The sequence below is a fragment of the Mytilus trossulus genome, chromosome 3, assembly GCF_036588685.1.
Source record: "Mytilus trossulus isolate FHL-02 chromosome 3, PNRI_Mtr1.1.1.hap1, whole genome shotgun sequence".
Taxonomy (NCBI): Eukaryota; Metazoa; Mollusca; class Bivalvia; order Mytilida; family Mytilidae; genus Mytilus; species Mytilus trossulus.
Window position 1 is genome coordinate 87,722,100 of NC_086375.1, and position 26,117 is coordinate 87,748,216.

Consider the following 26,117-nt stretch of genomic DNA (forward strand, 5'->3'; position numbering starts at 1 on the left):
ATTCTCATCAACAATACTAGCACGGTTAAAAATAACATTACGAATATCTAAATATACAGGACAGTTAAACAAAACGTGTTTTTCATCTTCAACGTCATCAGTACAGTTAAAACATAATCTATTTTCAATATTAATCAGAATCAGAATCAGAATCAGAATCATTTATTATAGTGTCACATACCAATATAAAACACAATGAATACATATAATTACATAATATGCAATTAAAAATTATTAAATATTACAATTAAAATATTGGTACCCAGCCAAATTACTGACTTATGAGACACTTTAAAAATATCACATATATTATAAAACAATTAAAACTAATGTACTAAAATATAACTATACACAATATCTTCTTCGATAAAACATTTGATATAAAGTTTTAGCTAAAAATGGTTGAATAGCATCATTTGACATTAAAAAAATAAATTTTTCCTGTATAAATCAAGATCGTTAAAAGAATCACAAATATCACCAGATTTTTTCATTAAATCATATCTTAAATCTGCATAAAAATCGCAGCCTAATAAAAAATGTTTTTCATCTTCTACACAATTATCTGTACAATATATACAAGTGCGCTCATTTAAAGGAATTTTTGGCTTGGTGTATCTACCCGTTTCAACTGCCAGTGGTAAACAGCCACTTCTAAAATTGGACAAAACACGTCTATGCTGCCTGTTACGAACTAATTTTACATAAGAACTAAATTCTAAAACATGTTTATACTCTCTATAAATACGTAATTTATTACCATTACATTGATTTCTGTCATTAAACAATTTTTCAACCCACTCATTTTTATCTTTTTCACATAGTTTAGATTTGATATCTTGCAGTTTATGTTTAATGGAAAAAGTATCATTAATAACATTTTCAATACCTAAAATTTGTGCTTTCTTTATACAATTTTTATCCCAAGACCTAGAACAATCCTTACTCCACATATGAACCTTATACGTAAGTCTTGTATCATAAGCTTTGCTCACTCTAAGAAATAGACGAAAAGTTTCCAAAATTTCTGCTGATTTCGTACTTGTAAGTCCCATATCACCTTGAATGGCTATATTTGACGCATTTGAAGCACTTCCTAAGAATAACCGACATGCTTTGTTCTGTATAACTTGTACCTCTCTCCAATTTGTATGTCCCCATATTCCAGAACCATAGTATAGAACAGGCTCAAGTATCGACCTATATAGTTTCGTAAACACATCATAAGTCATTCCACCACACGAAATAAATTTAGCATATAAGGCTGAAAGTGCTCTGCTTGCTGATTTAGTAATTTCTCGTACTGTATGTTTATAATCCAGAAATTCATTCAAATGTAGTCCCAAATATCTGTAGGATGAAATATAATTAACTAAAATATCTCCGCATTTAAATTCAACGGCAGATCTAGCAATGTTTTTATTACGGTAATGAATAACTTTCGTTTTTTTCTGTATTTAGAGTCATTCTCCATTTCCTACACCAGGTGTTTAAACAGTCCAACATCTTTTGTAAATTCTGCTCATTTGGAGCTATCAACGCAACATCGTCAGCGTAAAGAAGAATAGATACATTTAAGTCACCAATATCTACACCAGCATTAAGCGAGCGAATATCCTCCGCAAGATCGTTAACATATATAGAATATATTCTCATAACGACCAGTTTCAATTCTGATGGGTGCTACACCACATCTAAATTTTGCTAAAGCACTCCTGCATCTACATGGTATATTAAAAATTAAATCATTTTCTACGCCATATACATTTTTGAACATTCTATATGTACGAAATTTATTTTTATCATCTGACATAATCTTGTCAGATATTCGTAATGTTATTTTTAACCGTGCTAGTATTTTGTCATCAGCAAAGTTGCTTCTCTTGAAATATTTTTTGTTTCATTTTAAAAGTTCCAATTTTATGAATTTTATTCAATTAGAAAAATTTAAATAATTCAACTATCCTTTACATTATACAGCACAAACAGTTTATTAGAACAACATTAAAAAGTTTCCCCATAGATTTATTTAACAGAAACTTTAAAGACAATAACTTGAAATTGTTACTCTGTCTTCAAGACACAAATGATGCCCGGTTTAACATAGGAAATATTAATTTGTCAGTATGTATGATCACGGACTTTCACATTCTTGTTTTAAAGTTACTAAAATTTGCTATAGTCATAATAAAATTAGCGAAATAATGATTAAAACCGTTACTTCTCTTCGAAATACCCATAAGCATAGTTTGGTCAAAATCAAGCGTATTTTCAAAGGTTTTATCAACATTGCAAATCCAATTCATTAAACAATCTTCCAGAAAATCAGTGAACGGTGACAGATTGATATAAATGTCATACGCCTTAATAAACATTACAAAATGTGTTTGAAATCTTTTCTAAAATGTGCACAGTGACACACTAAAAAAGTGGCATTATCAGAAATGTTTAAAAATATGTACATTCTAAAACTTTTATTAGTAAACAGTTATATAATGAAGGTAAATTGAGGTAAAATATTTAAAGAAATAAAATTCAATATTACATATAAAACTAAGTGAATCTTACATACAATGGTAGTAAAGCTTTTTGTATAAAAAGATATAATAATTAGAGGGTCTATAATGTTATGTAACTTGTCATATATAAGTATTTGGTGTGCAATTCTTCCTAGTTGACACTGAGCGATGATAAGATCATATAAATAAGGTTTGACAGCTTTTAAAATTCTTCGAATTATTTCCTTTAGCAAATATATTTTATTCTTTTCTATTGTTCACATAGAATTATATCTTACTAAATAATAGGGTTTCCCTAATGGTCGTAAAAACAAGGTATTAAGTAATTAGAAATAGTAACACCAAATTAATATGTTAAAATGTAAATTAGATAACAGATCTAACCAATAGAAATTGTCCTTATGAAAATAAGTATCATAACAGTCATTTGGATTGGTGAATATAAAAAAAAACAGCACGTGTTTTTTTTTTTAAATATCATGATAAACGGTTTCAATTAAAAAAGGATTTTGATAATTGTTAATTCAAGTTCATTTTTTGAATCAAACTCTTATTTCTTATTAATGTATTTTGATTTGATTACTCTTATGGTTGGACCCGAAATAAAAATATATATATAGACATCTTTGCCTAAGTTTTATTCACCAGGAGGCCTCCAAAAAATAGGAACGACAGCTCCCCAAATTGTCGAAGTTAAAATATAGTGAGCAGAGTCATGTAAACAGTAGAGTGACGAAATTTACACTTTCAGCAGGAGAGGGAGGCAACTGCCTTAGTCTGCCCTACCCGATTTTCCCGCATAACAGTTATATGAAAAATTTGAAAATTAAGTTCCCTGCATTCATTCAGCAAGATATGTATTTGAAAAAAGTAACTCTTCGATCTGTTCCGTTTATTCAAGAGCGCGTTAAAACGTTAAATTTGGCCGCCATTAAAAAAAAAAATCGTACGAGATTTAACGAGAGTGACGAATGTTTTCAGATGGGTCGTCTAGAAAGAGTTATCGTTCTTTGTCCCAAAACGATGCTTCTACCATAAGGGCGTTTTTCAATAAAAGCGTTATTTTCAGACCTAAAAAAAATGGAAAATCAACTTGTCTTAAATTTAATTCCAAGAGTTATTTTGAATACCTCTATAATAGACTTGTTTGTAAACAAAAAGTGCAATCTTAAATATTCTTAAAAATGATATTATTTTCATAGTTCGCAGGGGACTTTTGTCCCCTACGAAACTTCTTCTAAACACACATATTTTTTGCAATTTTAAATGTTTCCTATAGACATTCCAGTTTGTTTACTTTAAAAACTAGAAAAATATCATTTTTTTCTGAATTGGAAAACCATTTTTATCGATAAAGATTAGACAGTACTTCACATATGAAGGTTCAACTTATGTTACGTAGTGGACATTTTGATGCGTTTCGTAGTGGACAAAACCGTTTCGTAGTGGACAAAAAGTTTCGTAGTTGACATCAACCCTATCATATGTTAATAAAAACATAATGAAAATTACATGAAACTAACCCTTGTTATTTGTTTTGCACGAATATAATTGAAAAAAGATTAAAAAAAGACTGCATGGTAGTGGTAGTGTCCACTACGAAACGTTTTTCTTCCATACTTGTTTCGTAGGGGACCGTTTCGTAAGGGACGTATTCGTATGTTTCATTCTTTTCCCACAATCCCTATATTGCAATAGTAACAAGACTGATTGTATTCATCAAAACATTTATCAAGCTGTACACTGATATTTTTTTCATAATTTTAAAACCAGATACTGAAGGAGATTTGACCCGTTTCGTAGTGGACATTATCAAAAATACGGTATCACTCTGGTCCATTTGATGTGCTCAATTTTTCTTACCAACAATTTAATTGCCGTTATAAAAGCATCACTTCTTTTGTAAGACCCTAATGTTTATATCTCTTGCAAACAAAAATTACATTGATTTTATAGAACTGTTTATTGGCAAATTTTAATGACTTCGTTTCGTAGTGGACATTTTGTGAGGGACACACCTTCTGAAATTAAAAAACCTATAATGAAAGCTGTTTATTAAAATATATTGGCTCTGAACATACTTTTGAATATTTAAAGAACTTATGTAAGGTAAAAAAAACATTTATTTCTTCTTTTTTTTACGATATTTTAGAGTATGAATGTTGAACAGGCGGTCTAGGGACATGCCATTTTGGGTGTTTTGGACCATTCAGGAGTCAATATCTTTTCAATCCCTCTAAAAATAAACTGTTTCTTTGCATAAAAATGTTAAATCTAATTCAATGTACTGACTGCACAAAAAAATACTTGCAAAGATCAAACACATTTTTTTTTAAGTGGCTGGGACAAGAAAATACGTTTTTATTGAAAAACGCCCATAAGTACCAGCATAGCTGGCATATTAACAAACCCAATTACGATCTACTGGCGGCTTTAGCAACTGCTTTTGCCATATTTTCATAGCAATAAACCTAAATATGTGTATTGGGAAACAATATCAATATTGTTACCATTAAACAAAAATTAAAAATTTGATCTACATACAGACTGTGTTCTAAAATATACTATTTTTGATTTTTCTAAGTTAACAGTAAGGTCATTAGTACAACACCATATATTCAAAACAATTAATATTTTTTGTAAATCACTCTCATTCTCCTATGCACCTAATCGAACACCTTCACCTAATCTGTATTTTAAATGCGCGATTGAGTCACGCTTAAGTAATCTTTTGACACGCGAAGACTTTAAAGGTAAATATAAAAATATACACTATCCAATTACCTTGTAGCACAGCGGGTAAACAGTCTCTGGTCAAACATATACACACTGAAACGTTTACTATACACAAATAATAGCTACGTTAATATTGAAACCAAACTTGAGAATTGTTATGGCAGAAAAAAAATTCAAATGTGATGTTTGTGTAAAGAGTTTTGTCCGAAGCGGTGACTTAAAGAGGCACACGAGAACCCATACTGGCGACAGGCCATACAACTGTGATGTTTGTGATAAAGATTTCAGTGCGGCTAGTTCCTTACAAAGACACAAACAGTTACACACCGAACAAATGCCTTACAAATGTGATATTTGTAACAAGAATTTTAAATGCAATGTCAACTTGAAAAGTCACCTGAAGACGCATTCCAGTGAAATGTATAAATGCCACGAGTGTAATAAGTCATTTAAGAGAAGCAGTTATTTAAAGAAACATGCTGCATTACACGGGAATGAAAAACGCCATATCTGTGAAGTCTGTGGTAAACCTTTCCATCTAGAGAATTCATTAAAGCGTCACATGAAAATCCATACTGATGTCAAACGAAATAGTTGTGATGTATGCGGTAAATTGTTTTTACGGAAAAGTAGCTTACAGGAACACAAGATAATACATTCTGGTGTCAAACCATACAACTGTGATGTGTGTGGAAAAGATTTTAGGACGAATGGAAACTTAACAGAACACAAGCAAATTCACAACAACGAAAAGGCTTATAAATGTGATGTCTGTGGTAAGACGTTCAAACATGCATACTATGTGAAGAAACATGCTAGAATCCACACTGGTCAAAAACCTTATAAGTGTCAAGTGTGTAATAAGGAATTCAGCTGGATTGCAAACCTAATAGTTCATCGCAGAATACACACGGACGAAAAACCTTATAAATGTGACGTGTGCGGTAAAGATTTTCGTCAAGACAGTTCATTAACAACACATATAAGAACCCATACCGGTGAAAAGCCTTATAAATGTGAAATATGTGGGAAAGGGTTTAGTCAAACATCTTGCCTCAAGCTACACAAGATACATCATACTGGTGAACAAGCTTTAACGTGTAATGTATGTGGTAAAGGGTTTACCCAAAAGAACTACTTTCAGGCACACGTAAAAATGCATTATGGGATATATCTGCACAGATGTAGTCTGTGCGGTAAAGGATGGTGTACGGATAACGACTTACAAAAACACATGAGAGTACACACCGGTGATAAACCTTATAAATGTGACGTATGTGATAAAAGGTTTTGTTCAAGTAGTTCACTGTATGGACATATGAAAACACATACTGGTGACAAACCACACAAATGTGATTTGTGTAACAAAGATTATGCTAACAAGGCTTCCTTACAAGTACACATAAGATCACATACTGGGGAAGCTCCTTTTGAATGTGATGTATGTGATAAAAGGTTTACTCAACGAGCAAGTTTGAAAAGACACAGAAGAACACATACTGGTTAGAAACCTTATCAGTGTGAATTTTGCACCAAAGAGTTTAATGAGGCATGTCGCTTGAAGAAACACATGAAAACACATCTCGATGTTTGAACCTTATTTACTTGCTGTATGTGATTATTTAAGTAACATCTAAAGCACATGACATAACTCATCATAAATGACATATCAGCAGTTTAGTGTCACTTGTATGTCGAGGAATAGGTCACTAGTAAAATAAAATACCTACAAACATTATATATACGTGAAAACCGCCATATGACTAGAAATTCATGATTGGAAAACAACGACAATTTCTGGCTTACGATAAGCCAAACAATTTCTCAATTAAAATGTTGTATTTTATTGCATTTTTTTTTTTAATTTCTCTAGTTTTATGTATACAATTTATTGTTGATTCATTTGCTTGATTTATATGTTACGGGGACGGCACTTGGTACAAATCATGAAATATAAAACGAAATAATAACTTTTTAGCGAACAATTTTTTGGGACATATTACCCCTTCGTTCATTGGCTGATACGCGGGTGGGTTTCCATGGTATCACTGGCTGATACGCGGGTTGGTATCCATGGTATCACTGGCTGATACGCGGATGGGTATCTATAGTATCAGCATGCAAGACATAATCAACTTACATTATTTCAAAATGCACAAAGACAAAATGTGAAGGAATTACAAGAGCGTAATATAATAAACAATTGTCGACTAATACTTGTTTTGGAGATTGTGTAATTAGCAAAATAAGAGGAAGCCTGGCCAAATTAGGATGCACTGTTTTTCAACTGATTGAAATTAGGGGGGAAGTAAATATTAAATGGTATTTGTTTAACAGCTGAGCGATTCCTGCTTTTTGAAGCCAATTGTTTTTTGAGTGATTATCGTCTTTTATAAAATGTGAAATTATTATATGCTTTTGTAAATCTATTGTAAGTTGCTGTTGCAATTTCTCTTGGCAGTTGTCAAATGTATAATATGTATCTTTTATATGTCAATGTATGTTGTAAGGTTTTTTTTTAATTTGATTCTCGAAGCTTAATGGCTTATATTTTATTATTTCGATTTTAACATATGTAATCATGTTGTCCAGCAACATAGACACAATATTTAATCTGTGTCGCTGAATTCACACAAGTCACTAGGTCATGTACAATGTAGGTCAGAACAATGTTAAGTGAACTTTACAGATACTATAGCATTGTCATTCAAACCACACGAGTCAATACAACAATGAGCAAATTAAATCATGACATTGATTAAAACAGTTGGGTTTCTTTTTCTGTGTCTTATGAGGTTAATTGTGCCGCTTGTGTCATTTTCGTTAGTCCCACACCTTCGTTTTTTGTTTTTGAAATTCATCTTGCCTATCGGAACGTGTTGTTGGTATTATCTGTTCTACTGTAAAATAAATGTTTGAAATGTTACATGTGTCTTTTTTGTACTTACATATAAAAAAAGAAGATGTGATATGATTGCCAATGAGATAACTCTCCACAAGAGACCAAATGACACAGAAATTAACAACTATGTAGGTCACTGTACGGCCTTCAACATTGAGCTACGCCCATACTGCATAGTAAGCTATGAAAGACTCCGAAATGACAATGTAGAACAATTCAAAGGAGAAATATAACAGCCGTCTATGTACAAAAATGAACGAAAAACAAATATGTAACACATAAACAAACGACAACCACTGAATAACAGGCTCCGAACAGGCACATACACTCAGAATGTGGCGGGACTAAACCTAACCTCAAACCTGGGACAGTGGTGTAACAGTATAACATAAAAATAAACTATATACAAAAATTCAGTTGAAAAGGCTTAAATATCAGATGAATACAAATAAAAAATACTATACAGAGTGGATGTGACCGGATACTTTTTTTCTTACAACAAAAAAACCCATTATGTACAGATATAAGAGTACTCGCAGTTACTGATATATAGTTACAAGCCACTTACATCTAAAAAAAAAAAAAAAAGAATCACGCATCTAACATGTATTTTTCTCATTTATTATTTTTGCTCTGGAATTGACAAAATCTTTCCATGTGCGTGCTTTGGTTATAGAAGACAGTTGGTGTATGGGCGTATTTTTTTAAAGTTCAATCTCTACTAAAGGTACCATCTGACTACGGATGCTCGACTTTAAAATCACTTGTTAAAACTAGTAATCATCTTGAATTTAAGCAATAAGTCGAAGTTTGAGGCCTTCGACCAATTATTATAACTAGAACACACCCGCTAAATGCTGGCATTTACAGCTTGTAAACTGTTATAGGATGAATTTTTGTAAATGATTATATGTCTAGTGAAACGGTTTCAAATTTAAAGCTCTCTCCGTTTTCCAAAACCCGTTATTTGTTTTCTTTCTGTTAAATTCCATTATTTCCACGTTTCTGGCATCAGACCACAATTATTCTTCCCCTTTGATACAATGTATTGTTCGGTAAAAGTCAAATTAAATTTTAAAAAATGCACCGCTTCAAACATGACATAAATGTTACTGCTTATATACCATTTTTATTCTAATAAAATATGCTTGTAGAACAATCCATCAGTGTGTTTTCTTTTGAGAGCCCTATTGATATATGCCAATGGTAGGCTTTGAATTTTGTATTTATGGCTTATTCTAGTTTCTACCCTAATCACTACTTTCACTTTCAACAATAAAATTTGCTATAACTTATATAGAAAGTCTCTATATATCATAGTAGGATAAAACAAGTGTCCTCTCTCCGAGTTCTTATGAAAATCAGCAAGTTTAAAATCGAAAGTCTTATCTATGACTAAAAGTCGGACTGGTGACGGAAACAATATCCGAACGCCTTTTTTTTTTTTAGCTCACCTGACCTGAAAGGTCAAGTGAGCTTTTTCTCATCACTTGGCGTCCGTCGTCTGTTTATACAAAAATCTTCTCTGAAACTACTGGGCCAAATTTAACCAAACTTGGCCACAATCATCATTCGGGTATCTAGATTTAAAATGTGAGGCGTGACCCGTCAAACCAACCAATATGGCCTTCATGGCTAAAAATAGAACATTGGGATTAAATGTAATATTTTGGCTTATAACTCTGAAACCAAAGCATTTAGAGCAAATCTGACAGTGGTACTAAAATTGTCTGTTAGGTCAAGATCTATATGCCCTGAAATTTTCAGACAAATCGGACAACCCGTTGTTGGGTTGCTGCCCCTGAATTGGTAATTTTAAGGAAATAATGCAATTTTTGGTTATTATCTTGAATATTATTATAGATAAAATTAACAACTTCAATGTTCAGCAAAGTAAGATCTACAAATAAGTCCACATGAACAAATTTGTCAAGTGACTAATTAAGGAGTTATTGCCCTTTATAGTCAATGTTTAACCATTTTTCTAAAATTTTAGTATTCTTTAAAAAAAAGTCTTCTTCTCTGAAACTAGCTGGTCAAATTTAACCAAACTTTGCCACAACCATTCTTGGGGTATCTAGTTGAAAATAATGTGTGGCGTGACCCTTCCAACCAACCAAGATGCCCGCCATGGCTAATTATAGAACAAAGGGGTAAAATGTAGATTTTGGCTTATAACTCTGAAACCAATGCAAATCTTACAGGATTGAATTGTATATCAGGTGAAGATCTAACTGCCCTGAAATTTTCAGACAAAACAGACAAACCATTGTTGGGTTGCTGCCCCAGAATTTGTAATTTTAAGGAAATTTTGCATTTTTGGGTTATTATCTTGGCCGCCGTTACTTAAAATAGAACATAGGGGTCAAATGCAGTTTTTGGCTTATATCTCAAAAACGAAAGCATTAAGAGCAAATCTGACATGGGTAAAAATGTTCATTAGGTCAATATTTATCAGCCCTGAAATTTTCAGATGAATCAAACATCCAATTGTTGGGTTGCTGACACTTAATTGGTAATTTTAAGGAAATTTTGCAGTTTTTGGTCATTATCTTGAATATTATTATAGATAAAGATAAACTGTAAACACCAGTAATGTTCAGCAAAGTAAGATCTACAAATAAGTCAACATGACCAAATTGTCAGTTGATCCCTTGCGGAGTTATTGCCCTTTATAGTAATTTTTTAACAATTTTCATAAATTTTTGTAATTTTTTGTGAATTTTTAGAAAATATTTTCCACTTTAATTACTGGGCCAAGTTCATTGTAAATAGAGATAATTGTAGCAACAAGAATGTTCAGTAAAGTAAGATCTACAAACACATCATGATCACAAAAACACTATTTTGTCATGAATTTATCTGTGTCCATTGTTTAATATGCACCAAGGTGAGTGACACAGGCTCTCGGTGAGAGCCTCTGGTTTCGTTTTCCCCCCAAAATAACTAAATCTGAATAATCATAAGAATGGATGACAAATGCGACCTTGCATGGTACCGATATGACACAGAGGCATGATGATTAAGTTATTGTTGGAAGGAAGAGAAGCGACACACGAAATGAGGTCTTCTCGTTTAATAGTATAGATAACTAGATTACTGTATAAAATATATTTTATTGTTACATAATAAAAAAAATTTAGTAGTAGACGCAAGTTGTAACATTTAGCGAAGTCTTCTCCGTACAAAACTGAAATGTATTTCAGGATGTATTAATCTTACGTTTTAGTCTCGTTGAAATCTCGTTCTGGAATTGTTTCCGTAACATTTACAAGTGGAAAAAAAATGCATAATTTACTCATCACTTGGCGTCCATCGTCCGTCGTCGTTGTTAACTTTCACATTTTGAACATCTTCTAGAGAACCACTGAATGGAATGGAAATAACTATGGCATGAATCTTCCTTTTTAAGTACCAAGTGCTGTTCATTTTCGCTAGCTAAGGGTTGCGATCCACTCCCGCTGCGGAAAAATCATGAACATGTGCAATGTCAACTAAACTCATCATAGATACAAAGATTAAACGCCAGACGTGCATTTCGTCTACAAAAGACTCACCAGTGATGCTCAAATCACCAAAAGGTTCAAAAGGCCAATTAAAAATATAATATAATAGGTATTGACATCTTGTATATGTGAAGCCATTATGCATGCAGCAGCAGTTATCCTATTTTTAGTAAAAACAAAACAGCAAAATACAGTACAATCAAACAAAACAGCAATACACAATACAGTAAAACAAAACAGCAATACACAATACAGTAAAACAAAACAGCAATACACAATACAGTAAAACAAAACAGAAATACACAAAACAGTCAAACAAAACAGAAATACACAAAACAGTCAAACAAAACAGAAATACACAAAACAGTCAAACAAAACAGAAATACACAATACAGTAAAACAAAACAGAAATACACAAAACAGTCAAACAAAACAGAAATACACAAAACAGTCAAACAAAACAGAAATACACAATTATACAGTCAAACAAAACAGAAATACACAAAACAGTCAAACAAAACAGAAATACACAAAACAGTCAAACAAAACAGAAATACACAACAAACAAAACAGAAATACACAAAACAGTCAAACAAAACAGAAATACACAAAACAGTCAAACAAAACAGAAATGCACAAAACAGTCAAACAAAACAGAAATACACAATTATACAGTCAAACAAAACAGAAATACACATTACAATAAAACAACATGTTTGTAATTAATTAAAGTTATATATATCATAGCTCTGATCATTGAAAACATGTTAATGATAATGTTCATGTTTATTGTAATCAATGACATCATAGCTCTGATCATTGAAAACATGTTAATGATAATGTTCATGTTTATTGTAATCAATGACATCATAGCTCTGATCATTGAAAACATGTTAATGATAATGTTCATGTTTATTGTAATCAATGACATCATAGCTCTGATCATTGAAAACATGTTAATGATAATGTTCATGTTTATTGTAATCAATGACTATAGAAACCAGTGTAGATTGCTTGGAATTGTCATGTGTAATATGGTTTGTCTTTTTGTCTTTTTCATTTTTAGCCATGGCGTTGTCAGTTTGTTTTAGCCATGGCGTTGTCAGTTTGTTTTAGATTTATGAGTTTGACTGTCCCTTTGGTATCTTTCGTCCCTCTTTTTTTTTTTGACTGGACAGGCACTGTCTACTTTGTAATTCTCGAGAGATGGGTGATGAATATCACTATATTTTTAATTGTCCAGCTCTATCAGAAAGTAGAAGTAAATAAACTCATCATAGATCCCAGTATTAAGTTGAAGAGCATTGAGGACCAAAAATGCCTAAATTTATTTTGCCAAATACAGCTACGGAAACCTATTCCCGAGGTCAAAAAGCCTTAGTATTTCAAAAATTCAAAGATTATGAAACAGTTTATTTATTAAAACGACCATATCAATGTTAATTTATGTCAGAACAGAAATGCTGAATACTGGGCTGGTGATACCCTGGGCTTGGGGAAGAAAAACTCCACCAGCAGTGGCATCGACCCACGGTAGTTGTAAATAAGCTCATCAGAAATTAAAGAGATTTTTGTACACCTTACTACGAAGGAATGAATAAATTAATATAAAAGTGCAACCTGAATTATAACAAACAATTACATTTATATATACAAGTAATTTTCAGCCAGCCGAATAGACTTAATATGATGAATTATGTAAGCCAAGTATTTTTTTTGAAATGCGGCAGTTTGTTTGTTTCAGAAATATTCGGGTATTGATAAATTTAGGTAAATAAATTAGAATTATCAATATAGAAGTATGTTCTCCGGGTTGATCATCAATCTCTCTCTTTTTATGATCGTTTTGAAAACACTTGCCAGAAGAATTTAGTTGTAATTATATGTTTCTTTGTACCATTAACTTGGTTTTATAAGAAATAAAGAAATCTGAAATCAGAATGCAATGTCGTGTTCATGTTCTAAGAGTAAATAAAAAATTATGACTTCAACATTAGTCTAATCAATGATCAAGGCTCCAGAGGTGTGTTTAAGTATGACTTAACGTGGAAATCAATCATCAGAGAACGTGCATGAATTATTGTTTTATAGATTTCAAACGTTCAATTTTTTACATACTATTAATATTTTCCTTGACGTGCTTCTTAGTCGGAAACAATGAATAAGTGTAATATCGATACTACTAAAGGAAAAGACCGATTTCATTGAGTTTACATTTAACTCCCCTAAAACCATGCAAAGTCGGAAATATGTGATAAATGATGAACAAATTTAATGCAGTCTTTTGTATTACCTAAATTTGTCTTTGAGTCAATCTTTTCTTTACAGAAACGCCATTTTTGAGATATTATCAAAATTCGGAGACCACTATCAATTTGTGTCTCATTATAACAGTTTCGTGCATGCTCAATCGACGTACTGCACGCGCCTAAATTTAAAAAAAAAACTCTTTGTTTCAACACTTGCTTAACTGTACCGCGATTTCGTGGGCACCTTCTAGTACAAAATTCAAAAATAGCCAGGACACGTCGACTAAATGGCTATGTTACATCGAATAAAAAAAAATTAACTCTAACAATTTATAAATCCTGACAAAAGAATGAATAGCGTCTAATTATCTCACAAATGTTTTTCAGGATTAAAGTTTATCTGGCAGATTCAAGGCCAAGTATTTTTTAAATCGGTTAAACATAACACATGTGGATCATTAAATTCCAAACGAACCAATTCCAATTCAATAAAACATCCCAAGGCTAATTGTAACTAACACGTTGTGTCACTCTTATATTTCACTGGAAGGTTTGAAAACCAATTGTTAGTTTTAAAGCAACATGATAGTAGTTTATTGGATTTTGACTTTAACACTTAATTTTTACGTAACATGTTCAGCTGTGAAGTTTAATTAGATTTTATACCCCTGATTTGTAATCTATGTCTCTGATGACTGTATCTCTGAGATTAACATTTAAGATTTATGTAAACTTTAAGTCTTTAGGAAAGCATAGACCTGTTAGTCTTTAGGAGAGCATAGGCCTGTAAGTCTTTAGGAGAGCATATAACTGTAAGTCTTTGGGAGAGCATAGGCCTGGAAGTGAAATAACATATACAAAATGTATGCTATATATGTACTGTGGAACCATTTTTGATTAGCACTCTTGACAAGAACTTACGAATCGACAGGACAACATATTTTTATTCATCTTTCAATTGTGTTAAATCTGCTGTCTGTGAGATTATGCAATTCAAAATAAAGCACGAAATTAGCCTCCATTAGCCTCCATACATCTTTATAAATCTTATCTTTATAATTATGACTGGGGTTATGGCGATATTTGAATAAATACACTGGTTATGAAAGACAAGAATACAAAATGTTTACCATAGAATAATAACACAATGACGGGATATATAAGTACAGAGCCACGTCAAATGGATATATAATACATAAGAAAAAGTACAACATTTAAGAGTACTTTAGTATTAAAGTTAATATCGATAAAACTGAGAATAGAGACGTGGAATGCGTCCAAGAGACAAACCGACCAGAGGGCAGAAAACAGCCACAAGCAATAATCATAAAAATTGAGCAGTTGTGTAAAATGTTCTATTTCCATCTATTTTAACCATTCTAAGATGAGTTTGGAAATACTTTTATTTTTTCTTCCATGCATATTTTTTTAATTTTTAGTGTTTGTGTCTTTTCAATGTTTTAATTGTATCTGGTAAACAAAATGTATAAGAGAAGCCGATCGAACAAACGCTATTATATTTTCTCCTTTTTTTCTCTAGTTCCTTTTTAAAATTGTGTATTCTTTCTTCTTTTTTTTTTTTTTTATATAAAAACATACAATAAAGTAAGCCGGGACCTGTAAAATAACAGAAAAGTTGAGCTCCATAAGCTGAGAGTGTTTGTCAAACGAAAGGCTGCAGACGATCTTACACAGAGACCATGAAAGTAGCAAAGGCTGTATACAGAGTAAGAAGGGAAATCTCAAGTTGCCTAAATCGAGTAAAGTGAAGATGTTCACATTATCTTTGAAGATTATGTTGAAATATTTTTTAAGGGACGGAACCTTCAAAATTTTGCCCAAAAGTTATAAAACAGCTTTATACCATTCATGGATTAAAAAATGGGAAGTATATTCCCAAGCCCGTATATAAAAAAGTCATGAAAACCAATTAGCGCAAATGTCCTGCTTAAAAAGCGCAAAAGTACTTTTTTAAAAGCGCAAAAAAGTACTTTTTTAAAAGCGCAAATGTCCTATGATTTGAAGCGTAAGTGTTCAAAATAAAAAGTGCAAATGTTTTATGAAAAAGCGCAAACGACCCGTGCCGGAATACATGTACACTGGGATGTTTTCTGCTCTTTGGACCGGTTATTATCCCTTTGACACATTCACATATCTAATTCTCAATTTGTTATACAATAAAGGTAACATTGGGGTGCTTGACTATAATAAATACAAACAAACGATATATTAGTTCAGCATTCTTCATTTTTAAAACTGCTTCAATTCACGGGTAGTAAGGTCGTCATGTCGAGGAGCGTTTAAGTACAATGCTTTTGTCATAGTTTGGATAAGTTTGACATGACGGTGTAAAGTCTTTTTGATAACAATCAATGCTCAAATGTAAACATTGGGATATTTTGTAAACGGAACTTCTGATCATTAATTCAAGCTGGTAAGTACCTTTGTATAAAGTGCATATGTTAGTACATCACAAGTTGTATCATATGGTTAATGATTTAATACTGAACAAAGCTTGCGTATGTAAAAAAAAGTCACTGCTCTTTTAAACTAGCTTTCGATATAATTTTACAAAAAAAAGACAAAGCGTTGCTTTTGTTTCACATATAATCTTTTCTCCATATGTCCATGCTTGACTCTGCCGGGGATATCATGAGCGGCATCACTAGTCAAATAGCTAAAGACTTCTACTCAAAAGTGGCAGCCAGTCAAAAAGTAATTCTTGTTTTTCATTTTTTTCTTCTTTGAAACTATACATTTGTTGGTTTTTTCTTTATTTTAAATTTTGAACCAATTTATGATGTACAAAAGGAGATGTGGAGTTATAGGTCCATGATACAGTAACCCAACTACAAAACTAACAAAAAGATATTAAGAGGACATCATAAGTCTTCAACCATTTACGAAACCGAATAGTTACGCGTGACATGGACAACAGTTTTAAAACTATAATAGGTGAAATTACAATAAAAAGTACTTTCAAAGTTCGAATTAAAAATATGAAAGATCACAACTCCAATTTTGGATTTAAGCCGATATAATGTTCAATATTATCAATTATTATTTCGTGTTATATTGTCTGCTACATGTACATTTAAACTGTTAACAGGTAAAATTCGACCGAGTCTGTCACGACTGCGTCCCGACTCAACCGAATGTAATCCGACAAAGATCAGACAGTGACCAGACAGTGAACCGACGCTGACGGAAGTTATCCGTTCGAAAACTGTCGGCATATTCGGGATGATCAGGTACTGTCGGAACGTAATCCTATCATGATCCGCTATATCGCATTGCAAACGGCTTTGGCTGGTCTCAGTCGTATTGTATTCTGTAATTGTCGGGACTCGGACGTGGGTATCATTGACGAATTTCGTCTCAATAACGGGACTGTTTCGGAACGGTTTCGGCAAAAAACGGTTCGCAATCGACAAGATCTGGATGCAATCTGGACTCAATCGGCAGAGAGACAACTATGAAAAATTACTCCAGATCATTCCCGTTCCACAGGACACCGTCCAGAATACACAAGACATTGTTCGGAATTCGATCCGATACAGCAGAATCTGTCACGACATAGGCACGATAGTAATCCGACTAGACAAAATCGGCTGAGTTGCCCCGAATGTTACGGGACGCACCTAACTGTCGGGGTGCTTTGCCGAACTATTCGGAACCTTCCCGAGCCGTAGGAATCTGTTACGAAATAAAACGACTGCGTTCAGACAATGATAGGACATTCCAGATAATTGAGGATACTAATCCGACTTTTTCACTTTTCGTGTCGTAATGTGGTCTGTTCTCAAACGGGAGCAATAATCGGCAATGTGTGAACCCCGCATTAGTTTGTTGATATATATCACAAGTACACTTCATTTTAACTTCTTAGAACATTCAATGATATGTTTATGCTATCTATATTTGCCGTTTATCATTATAGCTTATTTGATTTTTAATGTACTAGTTAAAATCAAATGTAAGACGACGTGGGAAATACATAAATGAGCCAGCAAACCAACAACACAAACATGAATTCTTCAACAATAGGATAAATTAAATAGGCCAAACTCTGTATTTGCTTGTTTCTATACAATGGGTAAATACATTGGACATTTTTGGTGAGTCGCAACTTCGGAATTCAGTAAATAAGTTAACACTAATATGAATGCTGTTTGGTATCTGTGTTGAAAACTTTTATTTCATGATTTCGTAGTTTATAACTTCTTTTCAATTTGTGTAACTAAATATGCTTAGCATAAAAACAACGCAGTCAAATTCATAATTGGTCTTTTTATTTGGTTATCTATTTACACGATAAGGCTTCAAATTTTACACAAATGCATTGAATTGGACTCATACAATGTTTCAGAGGCAATTGCATCTATTGCTCCTTTAGACGGGTCATTTGAAGCTGTTGGTGATACTGATTCATTTCTAGCATTCATAAAGTTTAAATGATACATTGTCTCATTTTCAACATAATGACACTTTCAGTTATCATAACATGCTCTTTTATGGTACTGACGAATTCCTTGAGCACCATGTGCAAATCCATCATATGGGTTAACGATTGCACTTTTACAATTAGCAGTAGATCTTTAGGGTTGGTCAAACATTGCATGGCTGCTGAAATAAATAAACGCAGTATTGTTTAATTAGTTCTTTAGGATTCAAGTTTATAATATGACTGCGGCAATAAAAGATTTAAAAATAAAGAAACTAATATTGAAAAATAGAATCCTCTCAATATCGTTTCATATAATGCTATTCAATGAAACTACAGTGTTAATAAATATACATCGTTATCTATTGCTAGACATAATCCAAAGATGCTCACAATGTTGGCAGCAGAATTCCATCCTGAAATTTAAAGGAAGCTATCTAAGAATCATGACTTTTATCATTTGTTATTTGTTTGATACTAGGTCCCACAAAATATCAGTACTTTATTTGTGTTTTTAGTGTTTCTGTTACTTGATTTTCTTGTTTAAACCCGATCTGATGAGTTTTACATAAGTGGCATGGTTAAGGCGAAGAAGAGGTTGGGGCCCGCATTTTTGTTGTTTATACTGTCTCAAGTTAAGTGTCTTACAGTGAATATCGTATGTAACTGTGTATCATATTTTGCTATTTATTTTGGACAGAAATTAGGCTGATGGTTTTCTAATTTGAATTCATATACATTGAATTTTGTCGCAGCCTTTTATATCTTGCTAATAAATATGTTTTTGCTCATTGTTGAATGTTGAAGGCCTCTTGATGACAAATAGCTGCTAACATCTACGTCATTTGATTTCAGGTGGATAGTTATATCATTGGCAATCATATTGCATCTACTTATAACATATTAGTACATTGTATGTGCGTTCTTATGTCCTTTTGTGTTTCAAATGGAACGATTTTTTTTTTATTTTGATAGTAACTCTTCGTTATTTACACGACAAGAATTACATAACTGAACTATGTCGAACCTGAACTTAACCATGACACGAATAAACCAAACCATGACACAGATATTTCAGTTATTTTGAATTGATTGCAAAAGTAGGTATTTTTCAGAATAATTGACCGCAGTGTTATGTCACGAAGATATATGTGATGTAACAGATTGCATGAAAATAACCTTTTTTATGCGCGATAAACCAATTAGCAAGTTTTAAAATATTGTTGAAAACTTACGAAAAGTAACATGACATGTTTAATTTACGCTTTGACGATTACACCCACTAAATTTAGTTAAACATACTTTTTTTCTTCTAAGGCAGTTAATATATAGTGTAACTTCGTTCAATAACAGGCGCTATCAATCAACTTTTCAGTATGAAAGTGAAACGCATTTATATTTATTTCGATCTAAACCATGACAATCTTGACCAAAACCATGACGAATTTCTAGACTCTTAACCGAACCATGTCAATCGCTTAACCAAACCATAGCAATTCCGATATCTTGCTTATTCTGCGTTAATTTCGTGAAACAACAATTCCAATATAGATCGTTTGACCTCCAATACAGATTCAATCATCTTATTTGCTTTTTATCTGCTGGTGTCAATAGAACTGAGGAAATAGTTTGGGGAAGCAACATAAATTAACCATGTCAAACTTATCCAAACTATGACAAAATCACTGTTCTAAACGCTCCTCGATATGACGACCTTACTACCCGTGCAATTGGTCAAAAGTAATTTTCGTAAAGATCGTTTGAAAAGGTGTTATTTTGTAATGTTTACAATAAGTTCTGAATCTACAAACTTCACGGATATGAAAATACAAACTGTTATCAAGAAAAAAGTTCGTAAACATACCCCCCCCCCCTCAAACAAATCTTAATATTCATGCCAACCTACATTGAAGGCCATATTATTCGTCAGCTTTCTATATAAAATAATTTTATTTTTCAATTATGAAAAAGGTACCGGGAACAGCTAGAATGCAATACCGAAATCATAGCTGTATATCAAAAAGAAGATGTGGTATGATTGCCAATGAGACAACTATCCACAAAAGACCAAAATTACACAAACATAAACAACTATAGGTCACTGTACGGCCTTCAACAATGTGCAAAGCCCATACCGCATAGTCAGCTATGAAAGGTCCCGATAGGACAATGTAAAACAATTCAAACGAGAAAACTAACGGCCTTATTTATGTAAAGGAAATGAACGAAAAACAAATATGTAACACATAAACAAACGACAACCACTGAATTACAGACTCCTGACTTCGGACAGGCACATACATAAATAATGTGGCGGGGTTAAACATGTTAGCGGGATCCCAACCATTCCCTAACCTGGGACAGTGGTATAACAGTACTTAAACAAGAGGCTCTCAAGAGCCTGAATCGCTCACCTGAATTTTTTTGGTTTAATCTCTCATCAATGATTATTTTTGCTTTTCAATTTATTTAAATGATCATTTTCTCCTATGTTCTATTTTAGCCATAGGAGCTATGTTTCTTGACATGCAAGGAAATGAAATATAAAATTTATACTAGATACTCTGAAACTCTGAAACTCATTTAGCCTAAGTTTGGCTGAAATTGATACAGCAGTTTCAAAAGAGAAGATTTTTTAAAGTAAGTCAACATGATGAACAAATTGTGAAAAAAGTCTTTAAAGGGCAATAACTCCTAAAGAGGTCAATTGACAATTTTGGTCAAATTGACTTATTTGTAGATCTTACTTTGCTGATCATTTTTGCTGTTAACAGTTTATCTTTATCTATAATAATATTCAAGATAATGACCAAAAACTGCAAAATTTCCTTAAAATTACCAATTAAGTGTCAGCAACCCAACAATTGGATGTTTGATTCATCTGAAAATTTCAGGGCTGATAAATATTGACCTATTGAACATTTTTACCCATGTCAGATTTGCTCTTAATGCTTTCGTTTTTGAGATATAAGCCAAAAACTGCATTTGACCCCTATGTTCTATTTTAAGTAACGGCGGCCATGTTTTTTGACGGATCATAAGTCAAAGCACACACTTTGTGCAGGATAATCTAAGGAACAATCATGCTAAGTTTTAACCAAATCCATTCAGTAGTTTCAGAGAAGAAGATTTTTTAAAGTTAGCAAATATGATGAACAAATTGTGAAAAATTGTCATTAAAGGACAATAACCCCTTAAGGGGTCAATTGACAATTTTGGTCATATTAACTTATTTGTAGATCTTACTTTGCTGATCTTTTTTGCTGTTTACAGTTTATCTTTATCTATAATAATATTCAAGATAATGACCAAAAAATGTAAAATTTCCTTAAAATTAACAATTAAGTGGCAGCAACCCAACAATGGTTTGTTTGATTCATCTGAAAATTTAAGGGCTGATAGATCTTGACCTAATGAACATTTTTACCCATGTCAGATTTGCTCTAAATGCTTTCGTTTTTGAGATATAAGACAAAAACTGCATTTGACCCCTATGTTCTATTTTAAGTAACGGCGGCCATGTTCTTTGACGGATCAAAAATCAAAGCACACACTTTGTGCAGGATAATCTAAGGAACAATCATGCTAAGTTTTAACCAAATCCATTCAGTTGTTTCAGAGAAGAAGATTTTTTAAAGTTAGCAAATATGATGAACAAATTGTGAAAAATGTCATTAAAGGACAATAACCCCTTAAGGGGTCAATTGACTATTTTGGTCATATTAACTTATTTATAGATCTTACTTTGCTGATCTTTTTTGCTGTTTACAGTTTATCTTTATCTATAATAATATTCAAGATAATGACCAAAAACTGCAAAATTTCCTTAAAATTACCAATTAAGTGGCAGCAACCCAACAATGGTTTGTTTGATTCATCTGAAAATGTCAGGGCTGATAGATCTTGAGCTAATGAACATTTTTACCCCCTGTCAGATTTGCTCTAAATGCTTTCGTTTTTGAGATATAAGCCAAAAACTGCATTTGACCCCTATGTTCTATTTTAAGTAACGGCGGCCATGTTTTTTGACGGATCAAAAATCGAAGCGCACATTTTGTGCAGGATATACTAAGGAACAATCATGTTAAGTTTCATTCAAATCCATTCAGTAGTTTCAGAGGAGAAGATGTTTGAAAAATTGTTAACGACGACAGACGACGACGACGACGACGACGACGACGTCGACGACGACGGACGCCAAGTGATGAGAAAAGCTCACATGGCCTTAACTCATCAGATGGAAAAAAATACCAGTGGACGTGGGCGGGTACTTATACATCCCGACAAAAAAAACCACAACGAACAGATATGAGAGTACTCGGAAGTTATCTGACAGCTAGTTCAAAGCCACCAACAACTAATAAATAAATCATTCATCTAAGACTAAACTATCAATCCGCACACATCCAACATCCAATGGATTTAGTGTAATGACGTCATAAACAGCAAGAGAGAAACATGACTTTGTGCGATGCCAAGTTACAGGTATCGACAGATGTGTATTGCTACCTTTAGTCTTATTGTTTAAATACCAAAATGTCATCATCTATTATTTACAATCATGATGCTTCCTGTTATCATTAAAACTACAGGCACTCGTCACAGATTTTTTTCTCCTTTATAACTTTATGTTATTACAATGTATATAAATAATGGTATATAGGAGGAAAAAATCTGAGACGAGTGCCTGTGATAAGAACTCAATTAAAGACACAGCAAATGAGTTATAAATTGAAAGTAAACGTCTTACCTAAGATATGGGTTGCGTGCTGCCAAAATCAAACGGTTATTATTTTTTTAATAACAATTAAAAAGTTTGTTGTTATATTGCTTCATTATTGTAGGATCAGATATGGATAAATGGATTTAACATGCAAAAGTAAAACTACGTCATAGACCTGTAGGAGGGTTTAGTATCTAGACTGGCCAGAATTATTCGCAATTTTATGGGGAAATACATTCTGTTTCTTACAATATAAAAATGAGAAGATGTGGTATGATTGCCAATGAAATTACTCTCCACAAGTTACCAAATGGCATAGAAAAGATAATTCGCCGTATGACCTTCAACAAGGAACAAAATACATACCGCATAGTCAGCTTTAAAATGTATCATATTGACAAATATTTACAATTCAAAGGCATGATTTATAGAAAAAAAGTAACGATTACAAAATATGATATACATCAACAAACGACAACCATTGAATTACAGGCCCCTGACTTGCGACAGACACGTACAAAATGTCAGTGGCAGGGTTAAATTAGTATGTTTATTTCAATGGAAAACATAGCTAAGCCTAGCAAGAAAGTATCTGATGTATTGATACATGATAATATTAATAAAAAAAAAAAAGCTGGATTCAAGGCCGAAAAAACAAACGAATTCCAAAACTACTTGTTGCTTTATCACCATATTATCTTGATACTTTATCGCATCATCAGCATGTAAGTGACTAGAACTTCATATATTGATCAAGTTTATATCTGAAGAACGAATCTTTTTATTTCATTTGATTGTTTTGATGTTTGAAGTAGACGGAAATGAAGATTAATTTGCATTTACTCCAAAAGGTTTCATTTATGACATAATTTTTGTCAATAAATAGCTGCAAAAAGGTCGTCGTCTGCTAGGTTATTCACATGAAAAAAGCTTCTATTGGACAAAAAAACCGGAAATAAAATCATTCCGTCATCCCTAATTTGTATGAAAAACTGCTGACTGCTTCGTTTAACAAAAAAATCATAACACTTATGAGGTTTGTTTCTTTGAAAATAGAAATTAAGAAGGTCTTTGTGAAGGATGGATGTTGGTATACATTCATTTGATTTGGCCTTGGATGTTTTCCCATGGAGAAGAAAAACCTAGTGTGGTGAGGTGACAACAAAGAAAAATTGGATAACAGCGATGATAAAAGCGTCTTAAGTCAAATACAAGGTCGAAAGAAAGAAAAATACCAAACAACAGTCTATTTTGAAAAAATAACTTGTAGTAATGAAAATAAAGGTAAGATTTACCAAAATTATATTGCAACTTGACGACACAAAAATGGCAAAACATACAAGTGTTTTAATTGTTACCACATTTGACAGTATACGTGCATATTGTAAGTTTACGAAAACATAATGTCCTATCTCAATATTAACCAATATTATAAAGCTTAAACCTTTATCAACAACGTAGTTTTTCTTTTAGCTCACCAAAGGGCCAAGTGAGCTTTTCTCATCACTTGGCGTCCGTCGTCCGTCGTCGTCCGTCGTTAGCTTTTACAAACATCTTCTCCTCTGAAATTACTGGGCCAAATTAAACCAAACTTGGCCACAATCATCATTGGGGTATCTTGTTTAAAATTTGTGTCCAGTGACTTGGTCAACTATTCAAGATGGCCGCCACAGCTTAAAATAGAACATAGGGGTAAAATGCAGTTTTTGGCTTATAAATCAAAAACCAAAGCATCAAGAGCGAATCTGAAAAGGGTAAAATTATTAATCAGGTCAAAATCTATCTGCCCTGAAAATTTCAGATGAATCGAAACAAACCGTTGTTGGGTTGCTGCCCCTGAATTGCTAATTTTAAAGAAATTTTCTGTTTTTGGTTATTATCTTGAATAATATTATCGATGGAGATAAACAGTAAACAGCAATAATGTTTAGCAAAGTAAGATTTACAAATAAGTCAACACGACCAATTTGGTCAGTTAACCCCTTTAGGAGTTACTGCCCTTTATAGTCAATTTTCAACATTTTTCATAAATTTTTGTAGATTTTTCGAAAATATTTTCCACCGAAATTACTGGGCCAAGTTCATTATATATAGAGATAATTGCAGCATGAAGAATTTTCAGTAAAGTAAGATCTACAAACACATCACCATCATCAAAACACTATTTTGTATTGAATTTATCTGTGTCCATTGTTTAATATGCACATAGACCAAGGTGAGCGACACAGGCTCTTGAGAGCCTCTAGTTTACTTTCCTTAAAAAAATCTATCAGAAGAAGCCATATCAGACTTTTCACATAAAAATGAGAATGGAGAGGGTGAATGTGTCTAAAAGACAACAACCCGACCAATGAGCAGACCACCAATGGGTCTACAATGCAGCGAGAAAATATCGCACCCGAAGGCGGGTTTCAACTGACCAGTTCAGCAGGATAACTCTTTTTTGCGTACATGTTAAAGTCATCATTTTTTACAGCTAATATTTCATCCAAATATCTAATTTTTGTATCAGATGCTGTTTCGATGGGACTTTGCTGATTTGAGAAAAAAAACATTATTATTCATAACAATATAGCAACAGGTCAGTAATAAGGATCCGCAATAAGTGGTGCACAGTTCGTCTCTGTTGAATTCCCGAAAACTTGACGATATGCAGATATCTAGATATAGTTCCTTCATTGACATTAGAATGCATTGTAGACCCATTGGTGGTCTGCTCATTGGTCGGGTTGTTGTCTCTTAGACACATTCACCCTCTCCATTCTCATTTCCTATTTGTGTACAATCCAGCTATGTATTTACTCATCCCAATTCTCAATTCAAAGTGTAGACGACGAAGAAGGAATGACTATTATGCCAGCTATGCTGGCACTTATGGTAGAAGCATCGTTTTGGGACAAAAAACGATAACTCTTGCTAAAAGTTTCGTCACTCTCGTTAAATCTCGTACGATTTTTTTTTTTAATGGCTGCCAAAATTCTCGTTTCAACGCGATCCTGAAAAAACGGGACAGATCAAAATAATTTCGATGTTAAATA

At 32.8% G+C, this 26,117-nt stretch overlaps 1 protein-coding gene across 1 annotated transcript; it reads left to right on the forward strand.

The window, feature by feature from the left end:
- Nucleotides 1–5,285: 5,285 nt before the first annotated feature.
- On the forward strand, nt 5,286–8,125 carry LOC134712744 (zinc finger protein 227-like). Its single transcript, XM_063574582.1, has one exon. It carries the CDS (start codon nt 5,413–5,415, stop codon nt 6,760–6,762), a length of 1,350 nt encoding a protein of 449 aa, XP_063430652.1. The 5' UTR covers nt 5,286–5,412; the 3' UTR covers nt 6,763–8,125.
- Nucleotides 8,126–26,117: the final 17,992 nt, after the last annotated feature.

Bases quoted from the DNA above. Each gene is read 5' to 3' on its own strand.
- LOC134712744 (XM_063574582.1), top strand. From the start codon at position 5,413: ATGGCAGAAAAAAAATTCAAATGTGATGTTTGTGTAAAGAGTTTTGTC.